This window comes from Sardina pilchardus, chromosome 2, assembly GCF_963854185.1.
Source record: "Sardina pilchardus chromosome 2, fSarPil1.1, whole genome shotgun sequence".
NCBI classification, from domain to species: domain Eukaryota; kingdom Metazoa; phylum Chordata; class Actinopteri; order Clupeiformes; family Clupeidae; genus Sardina; species Sardina pilchardus.
The window spans coordinates 21,476,769-21,501,197 of record NC_084995.1 but is presented as its reverse complement, the minus strand read 5'-3'; the positions used below and the strand labels follow the sequence as shown (position 1 = coordinate 21,501,197).

The window sequence follows — 24,429 nt, the reverse complement described above, 5'->3', positions numbered from 1 at the left end:
GTTACAAGAAGGTCAGCTGGTGTATGTCCGTAACCATGGGCTTAGGGGGCGTAACAAAATCCAAGATCTATGGCACCCACTGTTACACCAAGTGTTGAAGGTCCCCAGGCCAGGAGGTGTGGTCTACACCATCGCACCAGTTGATTCTCCGGGGAAGGTGAAGCATATCCATCGCACCATGTTGAAGCCACATCTTGGCCCAGAGCCTTCAAGCAGCCCGCCCCCTCCTGCCCTTGAATGTGTACCCTCCCAGGAAGAAGGCTCCCATGATCTCTTCCTTTGGAGACCTGATGAGCCCCAGCCCTCTGGTCTCCCTGTCACAACTGCTTCGGTCCCTGTTCCTGGGCCACCACTCTCTGCAAGTCCTCTGTCCTTTCAGGCCACCAGGCTACCAACCCTGGGTCAAGGATGGGAAGGAGACACATTAACAAATGCTACTGTGCCACTTGATGGCCCACCCCTGGCGGAATCCATGGATGATGCTCCACAGTCGTCCACCCAATCCAGCGCCAGTATGCCTGAAGTGAGGAGGACGGCTAGAGTCAAGGCAGGTCAGCACTCCAACCTATACCACCTTCCAAGACCAGCAGGAGGGGATACCTCGGGGGCTGTTGGCTCTCCCCGACCTGTGCCTTAACTCCTATGCCAGTTTGTTAGTCCATCGTCGGGGCGCCGATGAAAAAAAAACCAGGGGTAGATTGTAGTGGGGTAGGTTCACCCCCTCTGAACCTCCCGTGCTGTCACGTCATTATTAGCTAATTACTTGTCAATCCCCCTGATTAGCAGCCGCTGCCAAAACACCTTTAAAAAGACCTGGAAGTACCGGTGAGTGACTGCGCTGGTAACTTTTGCTCTCCCCCCTCATTGAGATGGCTCCCTGTCTGTTGCGGTAGGTCTCAATCCTTAGCGGGTTGCGTTGGTTATTAACATTTTACATTTTATGAGCTTACCTTCTTGTTTTGTAGCTTCCTTGCAATGTCGGTCCTCCACCGTTCCCGTTGAGGGTATTCCTGCTCTTTGCCAGCTCAGGTATGCTTCTTAATGTTAGTTTATGCGACACCGTCGCTACAAGTTCACGCACACTGATTTATTTAACTATGTGCTTATAGTACGGATCTTTGACTTCGCCGCCATTGTCTCTGGAGCGGGTATGTAACGCAGCATTCCATGATAAAGACATATTATAAAAGGTGTTATTTTTGTAACTTTGGTCTGCATCTTGCAGGTGCATGTAGCCTGGTTGACTGGAGGGCCGGACTTCACGGGCGTTGCTGTTTTGTCTTACGATTTGGTTTCCGTCTAGTGTTCATCTCGTCTCCTTCGTCTCCTGTTTGTATCTGTGATTTCCTCGTGATCTTGTTTGTCTGGGTCTTTGTCCAGTGCCTTAGTACCCAATTCTATTGTTTTGTGGGGTTTTTGTTTGGGGGTTTTCTTTTGCTTTGGTTGGTGAGTTTGCCTACCTATAATACCTGCTGCATGTCGTCAGCCTCTCCGAGGCGCTGTGGCCTGATGTGCATCTCCCTCCATCTGTTTGCATGTGATTGTGTATGCGGGCTACTGTCGCTTTGCATGATTTAAGTTGTAGTTTTGTCAGTGTTGGCAAGTGTTGTTATTGTCCTTCATGTATTGTTGTAGTGTCTTCCTTGGTTTATGTATTATCTTCTGGTGCCTTAATTGTGTGTTTGTTTTATTTGTTTATTTGGCAGGTCGGGTGCTACTTAGGGGAGGCTAGACACCTGGTGGTGGGACCCTATCACTGCATGCTTGCCTTGCTGTGCTGTGCCGTGCCGTGCTGTGTGGTGTGCTGTGCTGTGCTGTGCTGTGTGCTGTGCTGTGTTGGGCTGTGCGGTTCAGTGCACTGCTCGCAGCAGCTTGTTTAGAGATCCACTTCACCAAGTGTGTGTGTGTGTGTGTGTGTGTACACGTGTGGATTTTGGAACACTCCATCAGTAGCGTGCCTCCCTCAGGTAAGCCCCACCTAGCTATGTTCATTTTGAGAAGTGCAACCTTTATTGTTAAATTAAACCTCAGACTAAAGTGTTAAATAAATATATTTTTACATTCTCTTAACCCATGCGAGTCTTTCAGGCCTCTTCCTCCAACAGGTCTTCAGTTCCCACCTCCCCTTTCCCCTTGTTTCTTCAATAAACTTTTATTCAATTGGAATTCACGTCTTCTGCGTATTGCATACGAACCTGTGTAGTTCATATATTCTACTGTGGTATTTCCCTGGGGGTAATTACAGTGATTGTCCTGGGGTGGCGTAGTCGGGCTATTGGTTGGGGTACATCCTGTTATCCCTCCCTCACACTGCTTTGTCACACAAAGCATGAATCACCTGCATTCTGAACTGCTTGGGCAGTAGCAATTGATGTATTTCTTTTCCAGATGTTTTGTGTGTAACTCTGTACAACAGTCCATCTTCAATTCTTAATTTCTGACTCTCACGCTTCAGCAAAGCGACATCAGAATCAAACTGACTCAAGTTAGATGGCCACTGGCCAGTGTCCATGGCTTCTCTAACTACTCTGAGAACACTGTCCTCGAACTGCGCTTTTCGCAAATCCTCTCGAGTGAACTGTTCTAGCTGACCCAAGTTGAGATGAGTGGCAAAAGCATACAGCTCAGGAACACCTTCTGCAGGCACTCCTAGTCTATCGGCCACACGCACATCACTATCACGCAGCTCCTGTGCATGCACACAACCACAAATTGTCCTCACATCATTCTGAGACAACCTCTTCCATGGCTCAACTTCCTCATCAATCCAGTTTCGGGAGAGCAAATCGGCATCGATATTGACTTTGCCAGGGCGATATTTGATCTCAAAATCATACGTGGCTAGGGCAGCAAGCCATCTATGCCCCGTAGCATTAAGCTTCCCGGTAGTCAACACGTAAGTGAGCGGATTGTTATCCGTCATCACAGTGAATCTCACTCCATATAAATAATCGTGGAACTTATCCACCACTGCCCACTTGAGTGCTAAAAACTCAAGCTGGTGAATATGATACCTCTGTTCTGCAGCATTCAAACCTCTGCTGGCAAATGCAACAGGTCTAAGACCCTCTGGGTGCACTTGATTCAAAACAGCCCCCAACCCTTTAAGGCTGGCGTCAATGTGTAATACATAGGGCTTGTTCGGGTCCGCAAAGGCCAATACAGGTGCATTTGTAAGGCGCCTGATGATCTCACGGAACGCTCCAGTACACGCATCTGTCCATCGCGAGCCAAACGGTTCGGATTCTTTGTAGTACTGTTGGTCTTTCACTACACTAGGCTTTTTACCCTTCCTTACAGGAGGATACCCTTTGGTGAGTTCGGTCAATGGCTTCACAATGGAGGAATAATTGGCTATGAATCTGCGGTAATAGCCGCAGAAGCCAAGGAACGACCTCAACGACTTCAAATCAGTAGGCTGTGGCCACATGGTGACAGCCTCCACCTTAGATGGGTCAGTGGAAATCCCATCAGCCGACACAATATGACCCACATATTTAACTCTAGGCTGACAGAAGTGGCACTTGTCCAGCGACACCTTGAGACCCACTTCCTCCAGACGGTCTAACACCTTAAAAAGTCTCTCCTCATGTTCCTCCAACGTTGCACCAAAGACAATCAAATCATCCAAATAAACAAGAACTTGTAACAAATTCATGTCACCTACGGCCTTCTCCATTAAACGTTGAAATGTCGCAGGAGCTCCCATCACTCCCTGCGGCATCCGTTCAAATTGGTAAAAGCCAAGAGGACATATAAACGCGGTTTTCTCCTTGTCCTCCTCTGCCATGGCTATTTGGTAATAACCACTACGAAGGTCTAATACGGAGAACCAGCGACTTCCAGCTAAACAGTCCAATGCATCATCGATGCGTGGGGTTGTATACTGATCGGGAATTGTCTTATTGTTAAGAGTCCGGTAGTCGATGCACATACGCACACTACCATTTTTCTTTCTCGCAATCACGATAGGTGATGCGTATGGACTCCGTGACTCTTTGATCACTCCTGCAGCTAGCAGGTCTTGGAGGTGTTTACGCACGTCATCTATGTCAGCAGGCGTAAGACGTCTGGACCTCTCCCGAAACGGTCGGGGGTCAGACAGACGAATGTTGTGCTCTACTCCCTTAGCTAAGCCAACCTCCCACTCATGGAGCGAAAACACGTTACGCCGGCGACACAACTTTCTCCTAAGTCTCTCTCTCCATTCATTAGGAATGGGAGAATCACCAAAATCAATCAAACTGGGATCCATCTCTCCAGACATCTCACTTCTCACTGGGGAGCTAGCCAAATCAGCAGGCTGTACTTTCCCCAGAGGCGTGCCTTTAAGTATGGTAACCTCTCTCTTTGTCTCATTCTGTAACAACAGAGAGAAACTTTTGCTATCAATAGCATTAGCCGGTGCTACTACTGGTTGGAACATTACCCCTTGAGGCAATGGCATGGCATCACTTGCTTCCACTACAACTATGCCTTTAGGCACTGGCTGCGAAAATTCAAGTTGACATGACACACAACGGCTTTCTTGTGGTGGGATGGTCAAATGACCAGGACCCATCCATTTCACTATACCCACAGCCTCATCTGAATCAACCTCAGCAAGGCTGTGTAATGTCTCTTTTTTAGGCCCAAGCCCATTGACGTTCAATGCACGAGCTAGCGTTTCACTCTTTGAATGGTCACACAGAGCAGCAAGCCTATGAAACAAGCTAGCATTAGTGCCCAAGATCACTGGGACCTGATCCGGTGTGTTAGGCCCAGGGCAAATCAATGCCAACACCGACAATGTCTCTGTCTTACCAACAAGCTCTTTTGGGAACTGCATATCTACCACAACATATCCTCTGTACGGGTAACTTGTGTCACTAAGACCCCAAATGGCTAAACCTGTCACTGGCTGAATGGGTACACAAGACAAGTGTTTCTCATACCATTTCTCAAAGATTATGGTCACTTGTGACCCACTATCCAAAATAGCAGTACAGGGATGACCATTCACTTTAACCTGTACAGTGGACGCAGGACCAATCAGACCCTCAGGAAATGAGGCGGTCATTTTGGCATGTACAGCTTGTTTTCTAACTGAGCAATGAGTAGTTTCACCATCAGGAACGCGCTTATCTTTAGCTTTGTTAAGTGAAGCGATGAGCTTCCTGATCACCTTTTTCTCATTCTCAGTGGATGAACATTTCGAAGCGATATGGCCGTCTTCTCCACACCTGTAGCAGAAGCGGTCATCATCCCCCCTTTGACTCTGCTTTGGGCTGGAAAAGCCACGCCCCGCGCTCTCAACAGCAGCAACTGTAACTGGCTGTTCTACCTCCCTATTTCCCTTATTCTTTAATTTCTGCTTTAACCTGTTAACTTTTTTCCGCAAAGCAACAGCTTCAGCTTGGTCGTTGCCAGAGTGAAACGACTGAGGCGCAGACGTATGAATATCAGCCTCCTCTTTAACACAAGAGGGCCTCTTTGCCATCTCAGACACTTGAGCTTTCAGGGCCTTGAAATCAGCCTTCAGCCCCTCTACAACATCTACTTCAGCTTCAGACTCATCTTGAGCTGCAACCTTCCGAACACGCGTGTTCACCTTTTGCCGTGTACGCTCGTGTTCTTCTTCAGTCCTTATTTCAGCTAGCAAATCAAGAAAATTTGGAGGGTTACTCCGTCTCTCTTTCAGCCGTAGCTGTAACAGCATCAGGTCTGAACTAATCGCTCCCCGAAGCAACTGTTCAACTCTTACTCTATCTTTATCTTGGACTGAAATTCCACCTTTCTTAACTACTTTAGCCAGAAAAGGCTCAAGTCTCCGAACATAATCTGACAAAGTCTCACCAGCCTTCTGTTGTATGAGACGGAAAGAGAAATAGAGGTCTTCGCCAGACTCGGCAGATCCAAATGCACTATCCAGCGCCTCTAACAATTCCTCAGAGCTGGCACCTGGCTTACTGAGGCGCAAAGACTTCACTACCTCTAAAGCAGGGCCTCTCAAACATTCCAATATTCGACGCCTTTTTTCTTGTTCAGCCAAGTCACTCTCTTGAACCATTACTGTGGCCTGTTCAAGCCAATACTCCATAGATTCCTCCCCAGCCGGGGTGGGAGTGACACCTGAAAAAATCCGAAGACGGCGATAACCGTGATTCTCAGCCTGGCTTTTGTTAGCGCGGCTCACCACATCAACCATAGCACGCAAAACTGCCTCCTCAGGTTCTCGCAGAGGAACAGAAGGACTGCAAAAACCTTTTAAATCAGCTGACGTTTTACCTTCAGTCCGTAAAAAGTCTCTCAACTTTGCAGAAAAATCATCAGGAGTGGGGAGAGTTTGGTCAGCTATCACAATTCTCCACACTACTTCACTATCAGCAGGCCTTACTTCAGGGGGAACCAACCGTGGATCTAGCTCCTCTTTACATTCACAAAGAACCAAGAGACCATCCGCGTCACTATTGAAAATCCTCCCCCTTACTCTCACACGTCCCCAACATCGCACAGTATGTAAGACGTCTTCAATTTGGCCTACTGCAATATCTTCGTCAACACCAACCACTAATATTGCATGACTAGAATCAATATTTTCACCTCTGCACCATTGAAGCAGCTCCGCTTTAAAACTGTCTTTCGGATAAGGCCGCGACTCCATGGCAAAAAATCACAATATCTCTCAATAACAAATTAGGTTGCAACAAAGATATTCTCAAATCAAAATAACTGCAAAATAGCTAATGTTCAAAGCTACAAATATTCAAAACATCTCAGCAGTGCCTCCATTTTGTGTAGCGCCCCAATGCCGCTGTGGTGGGCATGTCTCATTAAATACACTCTCTCTCACTCTTTGGGACGCCCTGAGTTCTTTTAAAAGGAAAAGTAATAATTGTGTTTGTGTTTTGATATGTATGTTTGAGCTCTATGAACTAATGAAATCCCTTTTTTAACTAAATGACAATATCTACAATGTAAAAGCATCAACATCAAACATGAATTGTAATGAAAATATAAATCTTTTTACTTTGCAAAAATGAATGAATAGCTTTAGGCTATAACCAGATCACATTCAATGACCATACAATAACTCAAAATATCCCACAGTCATAGGACACATTCAATATCAAAGTTCACAAAGTAAACCCCAATCCTATAGTCCTATAGCCGGCAATAACTAAACTAGAAAGCATTTCCCGGTGGGAAAGTGCGAAGTGTGCTTGCTCCGACGCGCCACGAGAGCGCCCCGGCAGGATAAGCGACAGCTCGCCCTCAGGTCAAAGCGCCAAAGTTTGGCCAAGACGCGAAGCTGCTTCGAGTTTGGCGACGTTGCCCTCGATTGCCGAATTCTTACACTGACCTGACAAGTTGCCTAGGTTCATCAGTGGTATGTCCCAGAGCACCTCCAATGTAAAAATGTAGATGTCATCCCAAAGACGTAAAGAGATATGAGCCAAAATGCATTTTTGCTAATTGCGGCGCCCCCTAGTGGCCAAATTACAACACATTTACTGAGGCTACTTTGGATGGTGTCCATAATCATCCCGCCAAATATGGTCTCGATACCTCACAGCGTTTCCGAGATTTGACCTCACTTCCTGTTTGGACGCTTCACCATCGAATTTGATTGGCTGTCACGGGCGAACGCTTTGATGTATGAAAATGAAATGTACACCTCTAAGGTCTGTAGACCTTGTGTTGAATTAAGTATGAGTTGTTCACGTGTAGCTAGCATGAAACACGTAACCACTGAAGGAAGGAGGGAGCCTAAGGAACTAGGCATATTTCTAGAACAAATACGAGTAATGTTAGGAGTATAGCTATCCTGTTATGCGGGAACATCCGCAGTTTACTCACTGTTGAATAAGTTGCAATGTGTTATAGCCTCAAATGGATGGTAAAATAAACAGGACGACTCACCTGTTCAAATGATGTAATAGGATAAAATTTGGTTTTGATATGTCAAAGCAACCAGGCTGTTACTGGTTAACATTTCTGAATATGAAATCGATTTTGGATTGGTTGCATGTGATAAAAGCTATGCCATTTCCTGTCCAGACAGCATTCATATTCAGAAATACTGTACACCGGCAACAAAGACACACACACACACACACACACACACACACACACACACACACACACACACACAAACAACTCTTTCAAACAGAAACGTCAGTCCGTTACATCTGCCTCTTGTCCACAAACTACTAACTGCGATTACATTCTAATTAAAATCCTCCTTGCCTCACGCACACCGCAGACAGGGCGACCGCTCTACTTCCGGTGTTTCGCCGGCTTTGGGATTGATTTACCCAGAATGCTCAGGTCAATACAAATCATCCAAAACACACCGTCAGTATGAAACATCGTGTGATTGTCTAGTATATATACCAAATGAACACCCGTCTTCTAACAGAGCAGAAGTCCATACTTGCCCCTCGGGGCCATGGCTTTGCTATGATCTGACCAGTCTCAGGATAAAGCACCCCAAGCATTCTTCTCTTTTCCCGCGCTATGTGCGCGCATGCGCACTTAACACAAAAACGCGACCTAAGACGTGTGGTTAGCATGCTGAATTGCATGCTAGACGCAGGTTCGAATCCCGATGGAAGCCTACTGTAAAATCGGCGTGTATGTATATGGAAACCTTATACATGTTCTAATTATTACAATGATTAAATATGTTGTGTTGAACCTATAGTTAATGCAATACATATATTTTTCATTTACAGTATGTCTTTTTATTTCCTGTGTTAATGCCACTAAATTATACAATAAACATTATCATTATTATTATGATTAGCTATATAAACACTTATTATTATTATTATTAGCTATATAAACACTGTTTATTGCTTTAAAATTGATATAGGATCTTATTTGTTTCATAGGACACGACAACAATGATAACAGTATATAACAACACAATTTATTAGAAATATGAAGTCATATGACTGAATTAATGCATAATAAAGATCCATGAAATAGAATCCTCAGTAGAAAGGGGTCAAACAACAGCTTGGGCCTGGAAATAACTGGTCCCAGCCACTGGCTCGGCTGGATCTGCTACTGGTACTGGATCTGCTACTGGCCCCTGGAAGGGTGCATGGCCAGTTTTACACAGCACACACATCAATAAGAACGGGTGTAAGGTGTCAAAGTACAGGTGCAGAATAAGAACAGCACATCAGGGGGAACACACATCACATAGAATTATTACTATTATTTTTTTTACATAGCACATCAATCACAACATAGGCAATGTAAGGTGTCAATGCACAGGTGACAGCATAGGCAGTGTAAGGTGTCAATGCACAGGTGACAGCATAGGCAGTGTAAGGTGTCAATGCACAGGTGACAGCATAGGCAGTGTAAGGTGTCAATGCACAGGTGACAGCATAGGCAATGTAAGATGTCAAAGCACAGGTGACAGCATAGGCAGTGTAAGGTGTCAAAGCACAGGTGACAGCATAGGCAGTGTAAGGTGTCAAAGCACAGGTGAAGAACACCGATAACCTGGTTTAGAACAGCGACCTGTCAGGGAGGAACAGACATGGCATACAATTCTGTTTTTTTTTTTACAGGACATGCATCAACAACAGCATAGGCAGTGTAAGTGTCAATGCACAGGTGACAGCATAGGCAGTGTAAGGTGTCAAAGCACAGGTGCAGAACAACAACAGCACAGGCAGTGTAAGGTGTCAATGCACAGGTGACAGCATAGGCAGTGTAAGTGTCAATGCACAGGTGACAGCATAGGCAGTGTAAGGTGTCAAAGCACAGGTGACAGCATAGGCAGTGTAAGGTGTCAATGCACAGGTGACAGCATAGGCGATGTAAGGTGTCAAAGCACAGGTGACAGCATAGGCAGTGTAAGGTGTAAGGTGTAGGTGTGTAAGGTGTCAAAGCACAGGTGAAGAACACCAATAACCTGGTTTAGAACAACGACCTGTCAGGGAGGAACAGACATGGCATACAATTCTGTGTTTTTTTTCACAGCACATCCATCAACAACAGCATAGGCAGGCCGCATTTTCTGCACTTGTGGCACGCCGGCCCGGGCAGCGGTGACTGTCCCTGGCTGTGCCGCTGCCCTCTGCTCAGCCCTCTTCCTCCTCGCCTATTCAGTTTTGTATGAAGAGACAGGCTGAGCAGGAGGTGCTGCCTGCACTGCTTGTTGTCCTTGCTGTCCTGTCCAGCAGCTGCAGTGCAGGCACCTGAGGGCCGGCGTGATGTGCGGCGGCCAGCGGCAGAGGGAGGACGTGTGGGGCTGGCGTTGTCCGAGGGAGCGTTGGGGGGGGGAGGGATGGGGAGCACCCTCACAGTCTGCTGGGGCATTGAGAGGTCCAGGAGGAGAGGCTGTGTAGCACGAAAAGGTCCTGTTGCAGCTGCAGCAGCTGTTGGTGGTACGGCCAGGACAGCAGCTGAGGGGGCAGGCGGTAATGGCGCCAGTAGCCGTAACGGCGCTGGCAGAACAGGCACTGCCACAGCCGGTGCTGCTGCCAGTGTCACGGCCACCCTTGCTGCTGCTGTCGGCACCTGGCCTGTAGGCACCACCGTTGCTGCTGCCGGAGGACGATCCACCGCCGCTGCTGCTGGGCCCGGCGCTGTCGCTGACGCTGGCACTGCCACCGCTTCCGCCGCCGCTGCTGAGCCCGCTGCCGCCGCTGGTGCCAGTGGTTGTCCCTCTGCTGCAACGCCTGGAGCTAGCACAGTGAAATTACACAGCACAGTATTAAACGTGCACTACATTGAGCGAGCATTACAGGTTAAACTACATATAATTGCAATATTACCAGGAATAACACACATAAGACTAATGATATCCTAGTACTACACATTCACTATTGAAACATAGTGAATAACATAACAAATTAACATAACGTGACACAACAGGTAAATGATGACCCCCAGGGTTAATGCATTTACAGCAATTAAAAAACAGGCTTATTGTTAATGCATAAAACATAAACTTCAACTTTATCTTTTGATTTCACGTGGTGATATTATAATCTTAAGGGTCTAAAGATACTAACTGTATGGTCTTTTCATAATTATATGTTGTGTGTGTTCAGTGATCGTCACATGTTTACACTGTAGCATCATGTACAACCCCATTCATTTCCAATGCAATGCCTTACATTACATTACATTACATGCTGGCGAGCTCTCAAAATGCATTTTATCTTTGATCAGACTATTTGGCTAGCTTCCCTAGAGTGTGTAGATGTAATTACTACAGTTTGGAGTAGAAATTCGAAAGGTAAATATAGTTTACATGTGTAAACAGGACGCCTGACGTGTTGACGTTCGATAATGCTAGTTATTCGCGAATTAGCATAAATAGCTAACGAATTATCTATCTTCAAATACCAAAACCGTAATAGGTCTATGTAATAGGCCTACATAGACAAATTCCATGTTAGTACATTGTAAAAGTGCTCTGGGGTGACAATGTTGCGCAAATACATTCGAAATATTTTCTTAATTTTAGTTTTACTCACTCAGTGAAAACACTCTCGTTGCTGCCGTAGTTCAAAAAACTGTAGATAATCCGAGCTGCTGATTGGCCCAGAAAACTGTCGACAATCCAAACTGCTGATTGGCCTGAAGCAGAAAACTGTCGATAAACTGTCGACAGAACTGTCGATAACGCGAGTTGCTGATTGGCTGGCAAACAGAGACCATTGCTTGGCACAGAGCTCTACTTCCGGTATTTCGCCGGCTTTGGGATTGATTTACCCAGAATGCTCAGGTCAATACAAATCATCCAAAACACACCGTCAGTATGAAACAACGTGTGATCGTCTAGTATATATACCAAATGAACACACACATTATCTAACAGCGCGTAAGTCCGTACTTGCCCCTTGGGGCCATGGCATTGCTTAGATCTAACTAGTCTCAGGATGAGACACCCTGTTGCAGCACCCTAGAACATCACCCATATTGTACCGTTGCGGACAATCTCTGTCATCCAATGAAAGATTGGACAGTCCGTGTCTTCAGTCATACCATGATGAAAAAATATATGGTGGAATTCCATAGTGCTGTGATAATTGCATCAATATGTTTTACAAGAATGGCTTTGATTTGATTTTTAAAAAAAAAATATCAACATTGTATCTTAAATCACTCTGAAATGTCATTTTTGCATGACCTAAGCAATTTAAGATGAGCTATTCCGAATAATAGTATACATTCACCAACACACACGTTTTTGCTAATTATAGAGCCATCGACAGACCAAATAACACCAAATTTATTGAGGGTGCTTTGGATGGGGTCTCAAGTCATCCCACCAAATATGGCTTTCATACGTCACAGCATTGCCAAGATAGACACACTTCCTGTTTGGCGGCTTCGCTCGCTGAATTTAATTGGTCGTCACAGGCGAACGCTTGGACGTATGAAGGCGAAATCAAGGCATTTGATCCGCCTTGGTCTGTTGATCACGCGTGCCAAGTTTCATGACGATAGGATGAACTATGCGGCCAAAGTCGCTTTACTTTGATTTTGGACAAAATTCAAAATGGTGGAAAATCCATCATGGCGGAAAATTACGTCACATGGTGCGTTGGAATCGGCTGAGTCAGAGGATTCCAACGGTATACGTTTTATCAAAATCGGCCATACGGATCAAACGTTACGGGCATTAACGTGTTTTCCAACTTTGACCAGTTGGTGGCGCTAGGGCGTGAGAGCGGAGAGCATGAAACCTGGTGGTGTCAATCAGGGTAGTCTCTTCTATCAGTGTACCACATTTCATGACTTTGTGTCTTACGGTTTGGGCTACAGGTGGAAAAATGTGTGGGCATCAGCGCTCAAAAATCACTTTTCCATTCATTCCTATGGGAAAAAATCGACCGGAAAAACTGGAATAACAGGAGAACGACAAGGCGTATCAAAAAGCTGTATACAAGCCACCATCCTCGCATCAGGACCGACGCGTGAGAGGTGGAACGGCGTCTCTAGCTCTAAATCCCTAGGACAAGATAGGGAGACAAAAGTTTGACTTAAGATAAATAAGTAGTATATGAAACGCACGGAGAACAATAGTGTGCTTTTGCAAGCACACTAATAAAGTTAAATGATACTCAATCAGTCCGGAGCTCGGTGCAGGCCTGAAACGGTGCTCGTGTGCGTAGGAGCCTTGAAACAAGATGGCTACTTCGCGCGTAAGCGCCAAAAGAAAATGCATGCACTCACTCAGACCACGATGGCAAGATGGCTGTCGTCCTTGTCTCCACTGCAGCAAGGGCTGGCGGAACAGATGACCAGACGTCTTTCCTTGTAGCTGATACTCGTGTCGGCAACAGTTCGTAGAGACGGCGTGGATGAGTGGCTGTGTTAGCTTCTCAACAGTCTCTAACGAGGCAATGAGCTAAGTCGGGCTGACTAGCTCCTATGAATCCACTCGCGGTACTCGCGGTAAAGTTATTAAACATAAAACACGGCTGTAAGCGCTCTAAAACACTGCTACACTAATGTGAAGTAAACTGGAAGACTAACTGTCCGTTTGTCTATGTACATTCACACTAATAAACTTAGTTGGTGTATTACAAACTTAGTCTCTTTCTAGCAGCATGGCAGAACCGCTTCACACACTCGTGTCTCTCCTTCTTCTCCTCTCGTTCTCCATCACGCACTCCACTTCCTGTTTCCACCTGACCTTTACCCCGGTGGCTGATTAAATTCTCATTAAAGAAAACATTTTAACTAACTTAATAATTCTAATGACAAGTAAACATTATTTTAACATTACTAACATTTTTAAATCCACATTTTAAACATTATGAATTTACATTTTAAATGAAATCAAAGAAAATAAAAACTTGAACTTAGACCCAAAATCCCATTGGGCTACATGTAGAAAAGCATGTAGAGGACTTGGGAAATATGTTTTATTTTCTTGGTGTTGCAAGTGGCATTATGATTACAATTTCTGCATGCTCTGCTTTTGGAATAGACAGTTGAGCTGTTGATCACTGAGAATTTGCTTGTTTGTGTCTACTGTTGGGTCCAGTAATCAGATCACAGGCCACATAAGCCGGCCTGACATGATCTGAATCTAACATAGCCATCTCCTCATCTGTACAGAGTTCAGTATGTACCTGTGCTGTATGTGTACTGGCCTATTTGTATTGTCTTTGTCATGAGGGAAAAGAGGCTAATTGAAGGTAAAGAAATGGATGCAAAATGTTTTCTTTCTAAATTATGCATTTATTCGGCCCTTGGGTACTGACGGCCACTAACAAATACTACTATAATAAATGCTACTACCAGAGGCTGGATGTGCAGAAGTTGAAGTACTAGTGAAAGTGTAGTAGCAGGAAATAGTGGTAAGACGGAAGCAGAAGAAAGTAGGAGGCATTAGCCATGTGGGCCATTACAACTTGCCGAGTCTGGACCAAAATATTGCTGAAATCTCTCGAGTATTGTGTGCAAAACTCAGGATGTCTAGTTTGTATGTTTTTCAGATTAATGCCCAGCTGAATCATGATGTTTTTCAAAGCCTTTTAGAAGCATTATAATGATGATAACCACATTTAATGATACATATTGGTGTGCTTCCCAAATATCTTTAAATAGGAGTCTGACGCATATTAGACACACTGCGCTTCCCGTAATCATTATGTTATTACTGCTCAGCATTGCTCTTGTACGTCAGACACACAGTCAGATGACGACGGCATTTCACAATGACTCTGTGACTCTTTCTTGTTGGTCCAATATCTACACTCCCTTTAATTGTATTACCTCACCTCAGGTATATTGAATTTGTGTATGATTTCTTCTTATTTTAATTGTGTTGAGTACTTTGCAGACAGCCCAGTCCACACAGGTTGACTGAACTGAGTCTGACAAAGCAGTTATATTTAACCACAGGAACTCTGAGGTCAGCCATGCTGAGAACTCCGTTCCTTCTCTGCTTCTCTACCTTTACGTGTTTATATGAACTACACTATGGCTGCCTTTGTGGTCACGCTGACTCTTCTAGCCCTCAGTCTTCTCAAAGGTAAAGAATTAATCATTTTAAGTAGCATAGTATTGCATCACAGTCATGCAAGAGCAAAACTTCTGGAATTGTAAATATCTGTGTCATTGCTTCATTTGGTGCCTCCTGTACATACAGTAGCCTACAGTTTCATTTGTTTTAGTATACTAGCATCAATCTTGTATGCATTCCACAACTCAGGTTTTTATTACTCAAAGGTGAATTCTGCAGACTAGCCAACACAAACATTTTGGTTTGATCTTTGGTGGCTTAGCCCCAAAGAGGGTGTGTGTTTTTTGTGTGTGTGTGTGTGTGTGTGTGTGTGTGTGTGTGTGTGTGTGTGTGTGTGTGTGTGTGTGTGTGTGTGTGTGTGTGTGTGTGTGTGTGTGTGTGTGTGTGTATATACTGTATGTGTGTTTGTGAGTATTTGCACTGTAACACTTAGAACACCTAGAAATCCAGAGTTCTCGCAAGAGCACAATATCTCTGCAAGACACTCTGGCAAGGAACAATGATGCACATTACTTTTACCGCTTGCATCGGTGGAACCAATCAAATCGGTGTATCTGATATAGGTCTTGAGTTTGGCCATTTTTTGTGGGCTATGCACCTATGAACACGTGCATTCATACAATTGTGTCAACATACATGGTGATATATGATAATGAGCTTTATTGGCCGGCCCAACAGAAAAATACTGCCTCAAAAGGCTATTTTGTAGTTGAAAGTTTTAAATGTGCAAAACCACATTTGTAGGCTATACAATGTAAAGTATAGTCACAACAATGGTGAAACAAAAATAATAAAAAATAAAACCTAATTGCACAAAATGAGACATTTTTAAAGTTGAAAAGTTGTCCAATGGCTGATACTTTTCAGTCCTCCTAAACTGCCTGCTTTGCATTGATCTCGACCGAGCCGAAAACATGGAAATTACGTTTCAATTCGTCAGTGAACTTGCACTTGCGTTTCGGCATGGCTGAAGATGCCGGATAGTTTTGCGCGTTGCCAGTGGTAAACAAGGAAGTGTGCGCTGATGAGGTGAATAACCAATTAAATGTTTAGGCCGAGAATGTGATAGCTCTAAGGGCTAGCTCTGTAGGGGGAGGGTGTGATTAGCCTACTAGTGAATGAAAGAGAGAGCAATGCAAATTCGGTGAAAATACGTTAGGCTAGAATAACAAAATCCCGGACGATTCTGAAATTCCGCCCGGACACATTTTTAGGTTTCAAAAAGAGGACATGTCCGGGCAAAAGAGGACGTCTGGTCACCCTAGGCCAGACCCTTAATCTTTCTAGATTACCAGGGTCCAGACTACTGTAACACTGTCACATAATATTGATTCAAATATGTTCAGTCAAGTGTGTGTGTGTGTGTGTGTGTGTGTGTGTGTGTGTGTGTGTGTGTGTGTGTGTGTGTGTGTGTGTGTGTGTGTGTGTGTGTGTGTGTGTGTGTGTGTGTGTGTGTGTGTGTGTGTGCGTGTGTGTGTGTGTGTTGATTGATCACTTTGTGTTTTTGCAGAGCAAGTGTCAACCTGTCTTAACTGTGGAGCCTATTCAGCATCTATTCAGAGCTGGTCAACGTTTATCTAAAAAATTGTTTGACTCTGTAAAGACTTGGTGTTTGCTGTGCTCACTAATAGTGTCTCTTAAACACTGTTTGCATATTTACAGCATGTGTGTGTTTGCAGAGCAGTGTCCCCTTTCTTGTCTGTGAAGCCTGTCCTGTCCAGTGGTGACCTCTGTAACGTGACGGTGACCTGTACAGCTGGTGACCTCTCTCTGACCTCCACCTGTAACAGCAGCACCTGCACATATAAGGAAATGACTGGGTCCTCAAGCCTGGCAGTAGGAGTCATGCCATAGTGGAAACTGAAGCAGTTTGTCCGCCAGTTAAGAAACATTATTGTGATCTGTCTGATGATGTGATAGCTACATTTGTATTATTATTTTCATTAGGTGAGTGGCTCACGGGATGGCTGACAGTCATCACTCACCACACTTCTGTTTCTCAGATATTTAACCCCTGCTATTTTAGCCCTGCTCTTTTGGATCCTAACTGCAGACACTTGTGATGGTTCCCTGGTTGCCTGACTACGTCATCCTCAAGATTCTGGTCAGAACTTCCCGCTGGAAAATTATGCAGGCAGCGCTAAAGTTCGGCTGCACCCAGGCTATTTCCCTGGGTGGTTAACCTCAGAACATGTTTTTAACATCCTTTATTCTGTTATGACTAAACCCACCTTTCCCATTCCGATAAAAAACAACTACAAGCCATTCATTCCAGTGGAGCTATGAGGAATACCAACATGCACTAGTGTGGCAGTGCTGGACTTGTACACTAGATGTCAGCATTGCATGCTGATGGAAATGTTAAAGTGTTGTGATCATACAGCAAGTCTGATTCTGCCTACACTGCTTTTGGACGAGATGGTTGCTGACTTCTGAGAATTCACTACCCTTAATTGTTAGTGTCTTGTTAGTGTCTGCTGTTGGGTCCAAGAATCACACTCCAGGCCACCTCGGCCGTGACATGATCTGTGTCTAAAACAGCTACCTCCTCATCCGTACAGAGCATGCGTCTGATATGTTTCACTTCTTAGTTCTTGTGGTTGACTTTGTCACTGGCCTATATTTGTATCGACCTACTTCTGTCACTGCTTCATCAGTCTGTCTTCGTCATGACGGGGAGAAAGAGGCTTATTGAAGGTACTGAAAAGGATACAAAATGTATTCTACTGCTCCTTGCTGCAATCCTTCACAGAGGTAGGCACCTGCATCTGATGCAACATCTGTCTACACACTGTTAATTAAAATGAGATGTAAGACTTATGTTTTTATCATGTGCAGTGTTCATGAAATTGTGTTTCACTCTGCTGAATTTCTATGAGACACTTGTAGCACTCTGTTTATCATTCTTCACAGTGGCCAGTGCCCCGGAGTCTGTGTTTGCTCTAGAGGGAAAATCTATCACCCTGACCATGAAGGGAAATTACAGTCTGGATCTATATGAGATCAACTGGATCTTAAATGACACATATAATGTTGTTAAATATTATCCACCTTATAATACATCTGGCAAACTAGTTGTCTCTGAGTGGTATAAGGGCATAGTGGAGCTTAATTACACCACCTTCTCTCTGGAGCTGAGGAACCTGCAGAAGAATGACAGCGGACTCTACAGAGGAGAGATAATTACTGTGGGGAGTAATTTTGTTGTTGAGTACAGGCTCTCTATTTTCGGTGAGTTACTATTATGCATAACATTTCACTAATCAAAATGAATCTTACAGATCAATATAAAATTAAAATATGAGTACTTTAGACCACTATTTGCAGGGTATGCGCATGTGTTTTGTAAAATGTCCAATGGAACCTCCCCATAGGACTTTTGCTCATCCAAAATGCATACTGACATGCAAAATGTCAAAATGCTTGCTGCATATTTGTGCCTAATCCCTTTGTGTAGAACCATAATCATGGTCTCAAATCAAAGGTAACACCCATGTTTCATGCTTGCATTTGGATTGTACTTCAGTGGTTCTGATATAATGACTACAAAATATATGGATAAAATAACATGATTGTTCAATTTCTATGGATTCCTGTGGATATTTCAAGGCCCAATATGTGGTATCTTTTTATGGATATACACTGCATCTAGAAGGAAGGGAAGCACCAAAGGCAGGAGAGAGGGAGGACAACATTTTTTATTAAATTTAATTGAAACGTAATTAGGTTAATCTGAAAATGTAAAGCGCTACACATATTTTACATGAAAAAGATCTTTCTTTACACAAAAAATATGTCTTGTATCGATGTCCATGAGTCCAAGCTTTCAAATGATGTATGCCGTAATATGACTATGCTATATAACAATCTAATGTATAAATGATTTAGAATGCTGGGGTGGAAGGGGTGGGACACTGCAGACTGCAAATTGTGCATAGTGTACCTTTAAGAGTCATTAGGGATTGGGTTACATGCTTCCTACAGTATATAGCCTACAGATGTAGGAGACAGAAGTTTTGCAGCAGCTTCAGGGCTGGTCTAAGTTTACAACTGTCTTTTTCTGAAACTGCATTTAAATGAATATTTTAATTAGCTCTATAAGCAGTCCAGTCATCCATATACAATGTATTTCACTGATGTTTTTCATATTTTACATACAGTAGCTGTTGTCGTCAGTGCTAAATAAAATATGACCAGAAAATGAATTGGGGTGCTTTTCAACTGCTGTAATGGTTCAGTTGAAAAATATGCCCTAAACACTGTGTGAAGCCTAATTTGAATCAAAGGCACATTTAAAGTCTGAATTCCAATTACAGCTAACTCAATAACTAAATCAATTTGTTAATTTACTAAGCGTAAGATCTTAAGTACAATCATGGCTGTGTGCCTTTGATGTACCGTAGTAATCATTTGCTTAGGGCAAGCACACATTACCCTTACAATCAAAACTGCATGGTTGATGTTACCTGTGTGTGTGTGTGTGTGTGTGTGTGTGTGTGTGTGTGTGTGTGTGTGTGTGTGTGTGTGTGTGTGTGTGTGTGTGTGTGTGTGTGTGTGTGTGTTTGCAGAGCAAGTGTCCCCTATCTTGTCTGTGCAGCCTGTCCTGTCCAGTGGTGACCTCTGTAACATCACAGTGACCTGTACAGCTGGTGACCTCTCTCTGACCTCCACCTGTGACAGCAGCACCTGCACACAGAAGGAGCTGACTGGGTCCTCAAGTCTGGCCATCTTTATTAGAGATGGTGTCATCATCTGCAACCATAGCAACCCACTCAGCTGGAGTAATTCCACAGTAACACTGTGCCAAGATACACCAGGTAAGAAACAATTCAGAATCAGTTTAATCTTAGCTGGGAAGAAACACATCCACACAGACACACACACACACACACACACACACACACACACACACACACACACACACACACACACACACACACACACACACACACACACACACACAAATCAGACTTTACATATATTAATGTGTGTCATGATGGCAATAGCATGTATGCTTTATATGCTGTGTCCTTGCAGTCCTTGCAGAGTCTCACAGGGGTGACACAGAACTCTTACGGAAACTTCTTGTCGCTGGAGGACTAGCACTAGGAGGACTTTTAATTTGTGGAGTTCTGTATTTCCGAATGCATGTGACAAGTAAAGGTACAATGGAATAATGTTTAAATGTTCACTAACTGTAGTTGGTTAGCCCTGATCATATCTTACCTCAACTGGTTCAGACCCTAACTTAAAGGGGAAAAGGACATTATGTATATATTCATATAGTTAATAATGAGTCATTTCAAAACACAATATTTTCACAAATTAATAAAAATATCAAAATGTCACAATAGCACAGCTTGTGCAGACAAACATAGGTCCTATAGTTAAAAAAAATGCATGATGACCACTTTCACATACACAAACTTCTTCTGTTAGTAAACCACATACAGTTTTCCTAATGTCACAGGTACAGTTTATTTTGAGAGGCTTGCTCTACTGTGGTGAATGCTTATGTTCACTAATAACTTGTTGTGGTGGGTGTGCATGTATTCACTAACACTGTGCATCATTTTGCTGCAGGCAGTTTATCTTTACACATTTATCAGTCAGTGGAGGTAAGTTTGTCTTAGTCTCTCATTTTCAAATGTGTATTTTCAAACAGTGCTCAGTTACTCCCTACACAGGTCACTGTTTGGAGTTCTCGCGGTTCATATGAATTTAGTTTACCTTTGTGTTTTATGTTAACTGTTGGTTGCATACAGTAACTATTTTACTGTAACTTAATAATTTGCCCAATGCTTGATAGAAAGTCTGTTTCGTGTCCTTCTGAGAACCTGGAAAAGAATCAGACTGACGTTGTTTGTGCAAAGATGAGCCTCTGTCTGTGTTCTACCCCCTCACCCTCACACCTAATATATTCTCTACAAGACATTAGATTCTAATGATAATGATAATACGAGATGAGCTCCAAAGATGACTTTGAAGAATACACAGTAGTGTCGAAACGCTAGTCTTTTTGCACCAATACAAGACTGTAAGTGAGATCAGTGTGCTCCAGTCTCCTTTCTATGTGATTCTCCTGGTCCTACTGAGAAGCACCTGTGATGGCATATGGAAACCAGCAGATCTATTTTCGCTGTTTACTGCCAGGACCTTTGGCTCCAATCAGAAACGGCCATAATCTAGTCCTGGCACGCTATTGGCCGGTGACACACCGAAAACGAAACTTAAGCGACGCGAAGTGCAGTAGAAACAAAGTGCAGCCTCGCCAGACTAATGTTCAATCTTAAAAGATTGAGTTTAGTATGGTGAAAACCAGACTACTCCTTTCCCTCTCTCAGAGTAAATGTAATGCCAACATACTGTAAACCTCTACCAGACGGATCTTGGCTGCAAAGCCAGATGACTTGTGAAACTGTTTTCGGCCATCTCTGCCCAGTCTCAGTTCACTGAGAATGTGAAAGTTAAGACACCTAGTTGCTGTTCCTCGGCTTCATTTACACTTCTTCCTTCTCTCTACAGGCTCTGAGTACATCACCAGATGTGAAGAGATCAAATCTCACCAAGTCTCAGTGTTCCTCATCCTATGCTGAGATAGGCCCCTCACAGGTGACATTAATGTCAATCACAAAAATATTGGTTACTGACGACAAAATGGCTAATAGCAAATGCCCAGTAGTCCAGTAATGGGTTATGTTTAGAATTTCTGTGATTCTGGTGAATTAATTTTTATGTCTAATGGTGGAGTGGGACCCAACCATGCAGTGTCTCTATAATGTTAGGGAGGAATATTTGAAATTGTGGGTATCATTAATGTAAATAATCTCTAATGAAACTGGTCTAGTCCCTTTTACCAGCTTGCTTTAAGAGTTTCTTATTATAGAAATGGAGTATTCTACTTGCATTGACTTGAATGGGATTTCCCAAAGTTCTACCGGTCATTATATTTCGGTATATTGCAGTTCGCCCTGTCGGTACTTATTTTCCCAATAATGACCAGCGTTCTATACATGAAGGGTTCAGATGCAAAAGCCTCCGTCTGACCACTTTTCTTTTAAATTATCATTTTGTATCAGGCTCCTATACAGTTTCGCCTACAAATCAATATTTCAGACCATGAAGAGAATGATATTTAGTGAGCTAAGTTATTGAATTAACTTACACTATATGTGAAGAGCATTCACTCACCGTCATTGTCTCATTTTTGACAAAAGTGGATTTAGAGGCTTTTGCATCTGAACTCTTCACATTATCCCTTAGCCTACTCTACTTAGCCTATACTATATACTGTGCTGTCATAGTCTTGACAGCCCATTTTGCTGATTTTGTTCCAATTCTAGAATGCACTGCGGCTGAGTTCAGTTGAATGTCCTCCCTGCACCTATTCCCAGATCCAGCCCCACACCGGCCCCAGCACAGACCTGGACACAACTAAGCCAGAGCACGTCTACTCATCTGTCTCAAATGTTTAAAACGTACAAGACCAAGATTGATAGATATAATAGTCAGCAGCACAAAACACAAAACTTACAAGCATGGATACAGCAAGTTTTTTGGCACCTTTCATCTTACAACACCTTAAAACCTGTATCAAGACATACAAAGGATAAACATTTTGCATTTTTATTTATGCAGATTCAAATAACCTCATTACGTGAATACAAAGGTGACAGACTTAACAAAATTAAATTACACAGCAATATACAGCGCTCACCAAGGAATGCTAAATGTGACAGTAGAATTTTTTCTATTGTCATTAAAAAGTAAGGTCAAAGTTTGTACAAATAAAGTACAACCTAGCAAAGGCAAATCATGTATTTATAGACCTTGTCTTTTCAAATAACACATGCAAGTCTGTGTAGCCCTATCGTCAAATATTGCTCAAATATCTATGTTTGTTCAAATGTGCCTTTGGTATTGTATACTATGCATTTGCATGTGTTTGCTTGCCTTTATACAATATGGAAGTTATTAAAGATTAATATATAATTGAAGAGTTTTTAAAGCTATATGTCTAGACTTTTCTGGCCTTTATTGGTGGTGTGGTGCACACATAGTAAATGAGCATGAGAGATCTGAAGTGGAATCAAGAAATGACCTCAAACCTGCATTGATTCTCAGCACTGGATTCACATGCAGTATATGACAAGCCAACACTGCACTGTGCTTGGCTACCACATAAAATATGTGTGATTTTATATTTATCATTACATTTACTTCATAATACCCCTATAGAAAATGAGGCCATTCACTGTCCTCAGATTCAGACATTATGGATGAGTGATCTTGTATTTTTCTGACATGTCACGTTCTCAGATTCAGAATGAAACCGAGATCAGGGTGGACATTGAGTTTCTGTTCCTCTCCTGGGGTTCCTATCCTTAGATGCAAGATGCAAAGCCATTTGTTTGTATTCAGCAAAATACTATATGTGACACCTTCTTCACATTCTATGACACCTTCTACTGTCTGTAAGCCAGTGCTCATGCACTGCTCATGCACAGCCATGTGGCTTCTGCAGAGCTGCTCACTCCAACAGCCAATCAACATGTTGCTTCAGTAGCATAGAAAGGAGAAGTGAGCATCACCACTGGCACAACCACAAGAGTGTGAATTTCCACTCAGCTCACTCCGTTAGGGCTCACTCCTTCAGCTCTTCATCACTTGAACACACCTTTAAGACTAACTCAGAAAACACAGAATGTGGACAGGGACCAAGAATAGAAATAGAACAAAACAGAAAATATCTTTCCCCTTTCTTTTTCCTTTTAAAAAATATTAATGTGGAGGATTGGCCTAGTGATCTTAACAATAAGAATAACTGAAATGTGTTTTTCATCACCTCTGTGTGTGCAAGCTGTGCAAAGTGGCACGTGGCGCGGAAGCAGTGACCTTTTGGTTCTTGACCACATGTTTCATTATTTCAAGTGTGTGGTGTCATCTTATCTCATCTCATCTAGCTAAGCTGCATAAACTTCCTTTAACCTATTTGTTTTAATGTCAGCATGGTTAGACAACAGCAATACTAACACCCCAGAACTGCTTAGAAATATACAATAGCCCATTATTTTAACCGTAGGCCTACAGGTCAACCTCTTTAATGGAATACATAAAACATCCTAAATGCATTGGACTTGCTACACACCTTAAATGCATTGTATGCACTTTTTACCTCCTTCTCTCTCAATCTATTTATTTAACTATTCCAAATCTTTCTTCTTTACACTTATACATAGTTAGTGACACCTCTGCACGTGAAAGTTGAGCAGCTAAATGCCATTTGACTAAATGTTTTACAAAGTATCTCTATGTATGTGACAAATAAAATCCTTGTATCCTTGTACTTTGTCTTTGTTTCCACTAATCTGATCTCAACTCCTCGGTGTGCAGATGGCAACCTGTTTGTATTCATTATGGGTTCGTTGAGCCTG

The 24,429-nt window shown here is 43.2% G+C and overlaps 1 protein-coding gene and 1 long non-coding RNA gene across 2 annotated transcripts; both read left to right on the top strand.

The window, feature by feature from the left end:
• Positions 1-996: 996 nt before the first annotated feature.
• On the top strand, positions 997-1,343 carry LOC134066666 (uncharacterized). The gene is made up of 3 exons (XR_009936465.1): positions 997-1,029; positions 1,110-1,148; positions 1,226-1,343. It is a non-coding gene; the product is annotated as an uncharacterized LOC134066666 (long non-coding RNA).
• Positions 1,344-17,673: 16,330 nt separating this feature from the next.
• Positions 17,674-24,196, top strand: LOC134066548 (SLAM family member 5-like). The gene is made up of 7 exons (XM_062521916.1): positions 17,674-17,749; positions 17,909-18,226; positions 19,564-19,812; positions 20,033-20,158; positions 20,579-20,613; positions 21,521-21,607; positions 22,339-24,196. The coding sequence occupies exons 2-7, from the start codon at positions 17,965-17,967 to the stop codon at positions 22,468-22,470; spliced, it is 891 nt and encodes a 296-aa protein (XP_062377900.1). The 5' UTR covers positions 17,674-17,749; positions 17,909-17,964; the 3' UTR covers positions 22,471-24,196.
• The last annotated feature ends 233 nt before the right edge of the window (positions 24,197-24,429 follow it).

What these genes read in the sequence shown, in the direction of transcription:
- LOC134066548 (XM_062521916.1), top strand. Translation starts at nt 17,965, where the DNA reads ATGAAGGGAAATTACAGTCTGGATCTATATGAGATCAACTGGATCTTA. An exon ending in ACTGTGCCAAGATACACCAG is followed by an intron (nt 19,813 to 20,032) that starts GTAAGAAACAAT and finishes GTGTCCTTGCAG; the next exon opens with TCCTTGCAGAGTCTCACAGG. An exon ending in ACATTTATCAGTCAGTGGAG is followed by an intron (nt 20,614 to 21,520) that starts GTAAGTTTGTCT and finishes TTCTCTCTACAG; the next exon opens with GCTCTGAGTACATCACCAGA.